The sequence below is a fragment of the Microtus ochrogaster genome, unplaced genomic scaffold (genome assembly GCF_000317375.1).
Source record: "Microtus ochrogaster isolate Prairie Vole_2 unplaced genomic scaffold, MicOch1.0 UNK42, whole genome shotgun sequence".
NCBI classification, from domain to species: domain Eukaryota; kingdom Metazoa; phylum Chordata; class Mammalia; order Rodentia; family Cricetidae; genus Microtus; species Microtus ochrogaster.
In genome coordinates this window covers 358602-367993 of record NW_004949140.1, presented here as the reverse complement: position 1 = coordinate 367993, position 9392 = coordinate 358602, and the positions used below count along the sequence as shown (strand labels likewise).

Genomic DNA, 9392 nt, shown 5'->3' with positions numbered 1-9392 from the left:
AAACAAAAAAACAACAAAAAACAAACAACAACAACAACAATAATAATTTGGTAGATTGAAATGATATAATAATGAGTCACTTCCCAAAGTTGGCAACTGTGGTTCTAGAAGAGAATGTGCTTATTATCCATAACTCAGGTTGGCAGTGAACACGATACAATAGCCAAGGCTGGCCTTGAACTCATGCTCATTCTGTCACACCTTCTCAGTGCTGTACCACAGGCGTACGTCCCCACCTCCGGTTCTATTTGGAACTGAGGGTCAAATCCAGGGCTCTGCGTGCCAGGCAAGAATTTGACCAACTACATCCCTACCCCACCAGGACAAGGACATCCTCAAATAAAGCCCATGCCAAGTAGTGCAAAACCGTGATGGTTCTCAGTGGAAGGTTCCAAAAACAAGAAACCTCGTCTACTTAATGCCCCCCCCCATAAAGAGTTATTTTAAATTATGTGTGTTTCTGTCTATGTGTGGGTATGTGCCGTGAATTCTGGAGTTTCAGAGTCCAGAAGAGGGAAAGAGGAAACCATGCAGCTGGAGTTACCTGGGCAGTAAGAAGCCCTGCCCCAGGTCTTGTGCTGGAATCTGATCCTCAGCAAGAGCCGCAAGTACTTTTAACCTGTTGGCTGGTCATCTCTTCTGCTCCATCCATGACTGAATCTTTTCATTTTTATTTCTTTAGTGAGTTTGCATCCACATTTTCCTGCACCCATGGCACATGACTTAAATCCAGAGGATAACTTGCATGAGTTAATGCTCTACGTCCACCGTGTCAGCTCCAGGTTTCAAACTCAGGTCATTAAGTTTGGTGGCAGCTATCTTTTTCTGCTGAGCCATCTCAATGACCCAAATACCCAGATACTTTTTCTGAAGGACTTACTGGCATTCCTCTTTTCTAGAGAAGCCCTACCACCACCCCAGGCCGGGTTTACTGAGCCAGGGTTTGGATGTGTACCCAGAATGGCTTTAGACTCACTATCTTTGACACCAGGTTGGTGTCAGATGAGACTTCCTTTCCCCCATGCTTTCTGAATGCTGAAATTATAGGAATGTGCCATCATCCCCGCCTTTACTGTTTTGGGATTTTGTTGTCTTTGGCAATAGAAGAGGTTCCTAGGGTTTTCGTTCTCTCCCTCACCCCCGAAACTGGGTGGAGTGCCAGGGCACGCGTGGGGAAATGAGAGAAGGAATCAGGTCACTCCCTCCACCATATAGGTCCCAGGGATGAAACGCAGACAGTTGGGCCTGCCAGCAGGCGCCTTACCATATTACCAGACCGCCTTTGCCTTTCTCATCACAACTTTCCCGCTATCACAACAGGCTAAGGATTCTGTATTTTTCCACACCTCCACCTGCTCCTCAGTGTTCAGTGATGTCATAAGTGACTATAGCTTTACTCTGCTGCCCCCTAGCGTGTGAACTGCGTAGAGGCAGGTCAGTGCTGTCTGCTCTGGTTCCCAAGCAGAGGCTTCAGGTTTTGCTAGGGAGAAGACGCCCTGGTCCTTTCTTCAGTCTTTGATCATTAGGCAAATGAAGTGCAGGGAAGCAAGCCCCCCTTCACGCACTAGATTTCTGAAAACTGACGACTTTTCTTTTTATCTACCTTAATGCTTGGGAGGATGGGAGGGGGCTCTTTCTGAGAGACCGAAGGCTTAGTATCTACAGAATGCCTTTCAACTTGGGAAATTGGGAAAATGTGCACTTCACAGGAGTAAATGAGAGGAGCAGCACAGAGCTGCTTTTGTTCCATAATTAAAACTTACCTGGACTTTGCTCTGTGGGATGCCATTTTGTATTTTCCCCTTCCCGCTACGGTCTGGTTCTCAGTTCATCTGATTAGCCCAGCCAGTACTAATTAAAGGGAAAGCAGAGCCGGCCTGCTGAGACCCACCCTGCCCCACTGGAATTTCAGGGCCAGAAGGAAGCAAGGGGTGTGGTGGTCCACTGAGGAAGGCTTAGTGGCACCATGGCATTTCTCTGAGCCTCCCAAATTATCCACTTGGGAGGGAGCCATCCATTTCCTGAAGCAAACTGTGGCGAGCCATGCCCTCAACTGATGGGACCAGATCATAGAGCCATGGAACATTTCTTTGAATTTTATTGAAAATTGACATGGACATTAGAAAGATAATGAGCTAAACAGTGCTGGTTCTGGGATGTATCTTGTGGAAAATGAAAGCCCCAGAAGGGCAGTGACTGGTCACACCTTTGAGCCAAAAGAACCACAGAGAAGAAAGGAAAACAAACACAGCTTCTGGAAAACATGCAAAGAGGCTCTCTCAAGAGACGGACAGCAGAGTGTTGGTGTTTGTGGGATGGCTACATGGGAAGAAGCACACTCACATGGTATTCGGATATTAAGTAAAGCCAATGAATTGAAGGCAGATTTACCAACATCAAAGCTCTCCTTCCAGATACCAAGTTGAGCAGAAACCTCTTGCAAAGCCCCCAAAGCCCAGCGGAAGTTTGCGTGGAGAAGCTTTGTTCTCACTAAGCTTAAACCCCCCCGTCAGTCAGTTTTTCTCCAGCGGAATGTTACTGCTCCATGCCTCCCCCTCACTGGGGGCTACAGAAGGTCTGTGAGTGCTGAAGATGCAAATGTCACTCAACTTTCTCGTCCATATTCAGAATCAGCCTGATAGTGGCCGAAGACAGTCAACCCATTGAACCAGAGAGTTGTTCTTAAAAAGCAAACAGAAAACTCAAAACCTTGTGAACAGCACTTCCACACCCACAGCTGAGGTCTCCTGCCCCAATCACTTAACACCTGGGTGAGTGGTTCTGTCGTCGGCTCTCTGAGGTTACATTTGGTCCAATTCCAGCTCTGATGATTCTTTTCCTGCCTTGTGAGTTTAGGACAAGACACTTCCATGTAAAACACCATGTAAGTCAGAAGAGAGCTTCTTGCCTGGACACAGGGACACATGTACACTCGAGTGTGGTGTTATGTGCACAGTTGCAGGGGAGGGGAGCTGGTTGGTTTCTTGCTTGAGACAATATGGAGCCCTAACTAACTCTTCTATAATGGCAGTCTTCTCCTTTAGACTTAGTACAGCTGCTGAAGACAAGGTTAAAAAAAGCTGGAGAGGGAGAGAGAAAGAGAGAGAAAACACGAAATTAGCTGAAGAGAAAGGACATTTAAAGTGGCATGCAAGGGGAGCGGGCAGCGGAAGGTAGCGTAGATTAAATGCCAAGAAGACAGGAACAGGTCACGGAGGGACCATCACCATGGAGAAATCTGTTGAGAAGGTTTGAAGAACACCATACACCAGTTTAATGAGTCTTGCTTTAATTAAAAAATAAGCACATATTAACAGCCACATGTGAATGCCAAGTGAGTTTTTTAAAAAGACCCGAACTAGGTGGGGAAACCAGACTTGTTGGCTTCAGAGAAATGAATGTTGTGTGTGTGTGTGTTTCAGGAAAGCCATTCCATTCTAGTCTAGAAAAACAAGAGCACAGATCATATTTAATGGTTTTTGTTTCACTAGAAGGAAACAGATTTTTGAGTATTTTTAAAGAATAGTAACAACCGTACTGATTCAAAAGATGTTCAATGCCTGGCGGTGGTGGCACACGTCTTTAATCCCAGCACAGAGACAGGCGGATCTCTGTGAGTTCAAGGCCAGCCTGGTGTACAAGAGCTAGTTCCAGGATAGCCAGGGCTACACAGAGAAACCCTGTCTCACACACAAAAAAAAAGATGTTCAAGTGAAGAAAAACAAAAACCTTCCCATTTACAGTGAGAAGAGCTGCCCAGTGCAATTTAGCATTATCTCAACTTCTTTAATGAGTCTGATTGCTTTTTATTTCCACCAAAGTTCCCTGATTACAAGAAGCCACATAGTGTACTGGTGAAATGGACACTGGCCTGATCCTGGTTCAGATTTATAGGAAAGCTAACTGACCATCAGGCATCATGGTAGCTGGCCTGAAGCCTTCTCTCCACCTGCCCCTATCCATCCTATCCTATTCCTCTAACAATGACTGATTTCTCTGAACATAAAAAAAGTTGTCTTCAGAAACATGCAGAAATACTTGGGTCCCTTTGGTGAAATGGATTGGGAACCCAGAGACAAAATTTTGCTTGGACTTTGCCAAGAAATATGAGTGGAACCCCAGATAAGTGCCTTCATTTCTTTACATGTCAATATCCTCGTAGGGGTTACGTCATTCATGCTGGCCAAAGAGTTCCCACCTTATTACAATTCCTCCTTGCTTTTGAAAAGTGCCAGCTCAAATACTTGCAAAGTATTTTGAAATCCTCAAGCCTCAAGTAGTGAATTTATATACAATTGCAAAGGAGAGGCCTCATTTCCGGGAAGGTGAGTTAAGATGCCTCAAACAGCTGGGTCTGCACGTAGCTGGTGTTTGCCTTTAAATACAGGCAGGCAGATCTCTGTGAATTTGAGGGCCAGCCTAATCTACGCTGTGATGCCAGGGCTACATAGTAAGCACCTGTCTTAAAAACAAAAATCCCACAGAACCCCATGGCTACAAATAAGAGGTCTTTCTCAAGGAGACTCAGTTAACTCAGTAGCCTGACTCCCCCGACTACTGACTGTGTAACCAAAGGTATTTGGGGATTCTGCTTTGGGCTTTCTGTTTTGGTGGTGGTGCCTTGTTCTGTTTTACATCTAGGCATAGGGTTACCTGAATTTCTCCACTTCCAGTTGGTTTTTCCCAAGAAATTAGCTCATGCTTTTCCATTGTCACCCTGTTCTTGCCTCTGGCCACAGGCCAGTACATATCAACATCGCCTCTCTTTGACCACAGAACAGAGAAAGTGTGCACACTGACTTGTTCGCTTTCAACTAGTTCTGCTCTGGGCTTCGTCTTGGCTTCCGGGTGTTAACTGTGATTGTAGAGAATGGCTCTGCCCTTTTGCAACAGTTCCGAAAGCCTGTAAATGTATTATCACCTTGCGTGTTTTAGAGGTAGTGATTATACAACCACCTTTAAAATATGAAAAAAGAAGAAGGTCATGGTCCACGCCAGTCAGACTGGGAGGCAGAAGCAAGTTGCAGAACTCAAAAAAAAAAAAAAAAAAAAGAGCGAGAGAGAGAGAGAAAGAGAGAGAGAAGCTTTAAGTACCAGAGCAGGGGTGGAGGGCCCAGCTGTCTGGCACCATTAAAAAAAGTTGTCAGTTAAAATAAGAACCTTCTCTTAAAAGGCTAAGTGGAGTCCAGTCCAGCTGTAGCAGGGCATACTATTCAGTACACAGCCATGGATTACTGCAAAGGAAGGGCAGAGAGACGCCATATTAGCCACAGATCATTACCAGGTCGCCTCTAGCTGTTGCTCTGTCACTAGTCAAACATCAAAAGCCATACTGTGCCTCATGGCCCTGACAGTGGAAGGCTCTGTACTTCAAAGGATTTCCAAAAGCCAGAATCAGATGGGACCCATTATAAAACTTAAGACTAGGGTATTTTTAAAATATCAAATCCTTAGACCGAAGTAAATGTCAAGCAATAGCATCTCTTCTTCCCTCCAGCTAATGGTCTCTCCTCTTTGAAGTGGCACGGGTGTAAATGCAGATTCAACCCATCATTACAATCATCAGGTAGACTAGCATACTCATCCAGGCGAGCCCCAAGCCTAGCTTCTTGCAGCAACTCACCAGTTTACAAACTGGGATTATTATTATTGCTAGTCCACCTCATTGGGATGGCAAGAAATGACCAATGCCATGCTGAAATCCCCAAGGAGAATTCTATAAGTCTATCATTCAAGACTCTAGGCTGGTAATAATATGCTAGTTTATTTTCCCTTCTTTATCTGTGGGGTGTCCAGAATTAGAGGGGAAATATACACTGTCTTGCCCAGAAAATTGTGTTTTATAGAAAGGGCTTGGTACAAAGAAACGTGTGCTGACTTTTAATACAGGTGACTCTGAGTGAATGGAATTGGGAAAGGGCTGGGCTAAGATGGTAGAAGAAATAGGAATCACTGGCAGTTCTTTTGAAGCCTATGAGAAGAGGTTATAGTTCCTTAGATTAGAGGAATGGGAGGACAATCCCATTGACTAGGATGCAGGAGTGTAAGGGGAAAGCTCTGAGCCTTGACTGGTACTTATCCAGCCAGGGTAGATGGAAATACCTCAAGGAAACAAATAGTGGTCAAATTCAAATGAGGAAGAGTAGCAAATAGCAACTCCTGGACATGTGATAGTCTGGCAAAGATAGGGATGGAGAAGTAGGGGCACATATGGTTGGGGGTGCTAGGACAGGGACTAAGGGATGGAATGTGACTCCAAGCTATGTCGTTGCTGGCTTCTTGGTGAGAGGCCAGGCATCATCATTTGACTCTCAGGCTTCTATAACATTCGCAGGAAGAGAGGGGAGGGCATGGGTTGTATGCCCCCTAAACATGGTAAGGGGGAAATAAGAGAGGGAGGCCCAGTTCTGTTGCACAGGAAAGGGTGCGTCTACAGGAAGCCCAAACTGAAAATGAAAAGAGAAGGGGGTTAATGAATGGATGGATGGATGGATGGATGTATCCCTTAAAAAAAGCCAGAAAGAAATTAAGTCATAACTAATAGCTAAAGTAGAATAGCTATGTTAGATGGTCTTAAAAGTCTTATGCACTGGCTTCTGGGAACATGCTTTCTCATATTAATGGCAGCAGTGGTGACATTAAAAAAGCAACATAAAGACCAAATCCCACACAAATAATTTTTAAAATCTGTTCTTGACATACAATCCCACATACACACATCCAGATAACCTTGTCCATGTATACCATGTCTCTAGTGACCTTAGGCTACCAGACACAGCATCAGGCTCACAGCCCTCTTGTCCCAAAGGACAAGAAGAAACTGAGGTTTCAACTTTGGCATCCTTCGTAGCAAGTTTAGCTGGCTAACTGCAACCCTAAGCCAATACCTGTTTGTCAAGTGTGTGATGGGTGGGGTTCCAACCAGTGACCTGTAAACCTGAGCTACAGAAGCCCACTGGTTTGTGTTCATGTCGTACTTTGACCTATCTCCTGCTGGGATTTCATTTCTGTGATATAAGTATATTAAGTCATATTGGTCCCTGTGTCACATATGAAGAAACTGACTGATATGCCTGTAGTCATAAAGTATTATATCCATGATAAGAGATATCTAACCAAGACTGTCCTGTTACTGGGAGAGTCTTAATGGTCTCTGAGAATTTCTTTGCTTTGTTTCAAAATCCTTGTTTATGACCTAAAAATGAGATTTCTTTTATAGTTTAGATGTGGTGTGTGCTTCAAAGACTCATGTATTAAAGGCTTCCTTGTCAGCTAAGGGGTTTTGAGGAAGCAACTAGAGTCTGAGGGCTCTGATTTAACAGAATAATCCTGTTGAAAGATTCATAGTGTTACAGGCGGGCCTGTTGGAAGAAGTAGGTCACCGGAACAAGTCCTGTGATGCTGTATCTTGTCCCTGCCTCAATTCTCTGTTTCCTGGCTGGCACGAAGTGAGAAGCTCTGCTTCCGTACAGCCCTCTACCACGATCCTCTGCCGAGATCTGTGCCACACCAATGAGGCCAAGTGACCATAAACAGAACCAAATTTCCTTCCTTAAGTTGATTTTCTCGGGGATTTTTGGAAGAACAGACACAACAGTCATCCCATTAAATCAGTGCTATTTGCGGGGAGTGGAATTAGACAAACATGATATATGAGAATATGCAATCAACTGTTCACAGTGAATGTCCTGTTCTCCCATGCATAGAAGCCTCCCTCAGCCTGCCTTCCAGGTGGCTTTTCTGATCAATCCCCCAAGTGAAGGTTTTGGGAAGGAGGCACATCCTTTGCTGCTTGCAGATCCTAGGCAGCTAAGGCCCTCCCAGCTCAAATGATCTATAACTGCTTTTGCAGTTGACTACACAGAAGCTTGGGGTTGAAATCGGCTGCTCCAGCTGTTTATCGTCTCTCACTTCTAAGGCGTGACTTTAATGATAGTTTTCCAGGGTCTATTTTAAGGATGGCTACTAACAAAGACGTACCCAGGGAACTCTGAGTGAAAATCACTCAGTGTGCAATGAAATCTGAATTAGTCAAAATGGAATTCACCAGAATACATCTTTCCTGCTCTCATTGAAAATGGTAGAACAGGGGCTGGAGAGATGGCTTGGTGGTTAAGAGCACTGACTACTCTTCCAGAGGAGTGGGGTTCAATTCCCAGTACCCACATGTTAGCTCACAACTGTCTGTAAATCCAGTTCCTGGGGATCTGAGACCTTCACACCAATGCACATAAAATAAAGTTAAATAAAACATAAACAATTCTTTAAAAATTTGAAATAAAAATAATGGTAGAAGAAAGAAACTCCATATGAACTGAGCTCCTACTATGCGTCAGACACTTGACTAGGCACCTGAACTATGGTAGTGAGCAAATACTCTAGGAATTTAGTCTCCCTAAATAGAAAGCTGCCATTTGATGCTGGCCCCTAGCAGGGGCCCCAGGGCTTGTTTTTAAAGCAGGTTATAAATCATTGCTTTGTTCTTCTAGGATGCATTTGTTTGACTCAGTTCCCTGGGCTTTCTGTTTCAGAAGCCTGGATGGACTTCCTTGCTGGGATTTGCTTGAAAGGAGAGTTTCTTTGCCAGCTGCCTGAGGTTTGTAGTGCAATGACTGCAACCGTTGGTTTGATGACTAACAGCAGGCTCTCCATATAAACCACCACATGGCTGAGCCAGGGGACATCTTCTCAAAAGTTTAGTCCCCAACCCAAACAAACCAAAAGTAAGAAAGGCAATTTATGAGACCACTCGGGTACTTTCACCACCAACTAGATGTTTTATGTGGGCAAATTATTGCTAATTTTATAAGTGTGATAATGATAGCTGTGTTTATTTTAAAGCATCATTATCTCCTAGAAATACATACCATGTATTTACACATAAAATGACACAACTTTTGCCTTACAATAATTCAGCATGTCTGGGTAATTGAGGAAGCATGATTAGCTGTATGTCAATGATTCTTTGATGGCCAGGCTTGAGGAATATGGGGCTGAATTGTACTATCACCTCTTTTCTCTCTACATTTGAAAGTTTCCGTGTCAGAGTTAAAAAGAAATCTAAGATCGCTGATAAAAAATATTTCTATTCAATTTCACCCCACTTCCTGGTTTTGGTAGCGTATACAAAAGGTGCTTATTCACTGCTTTCTTTTATACTATAATGACTGCTTTCATTTTCTTTAAAATCTGTGTGATAGCATGGACTGTTCTACTTCTGTAGACACAACCACTAACCCTCATAGATTCTTACAAAGAATTACCTGCTAATTCTTTAGCAGAGGTTTTCATGAATTTGTTCTTACAGTCTTACAGAATAGATTTTTAAAAGATTTATATTTAGGGTGTGTATATGTATGTGTGTGTGTGAGAGAGGTGTGTGTGTGAGAGAG

The 9392-nt window shown here is 43.8% G+C and overlaps 1 protein-coding gene across 1 annotated transcript in view; it reads right to left on the bottom strand.

The window, feature by feature from the left end:
* Positions 1–2077: 2077 nt before the first annotated feature.
* The window catches only part of Sept6 (septin 6), a 108135-nt gene continuing 100820 nt past the window's right edge, over positions 2078–9392 (bottom strand). Inside the window, exon 10 of the mRNA XM_005368885.3 lies at positions 2078–3080. Coding sequence (XP_005368942.1) covers positions 3071–3080 — 10 coding nt within the window. The 3' untranslated portion in view covers positions 2078–3070. The remainder of the gene's footprint in view (positions 3081–9392) is intronic.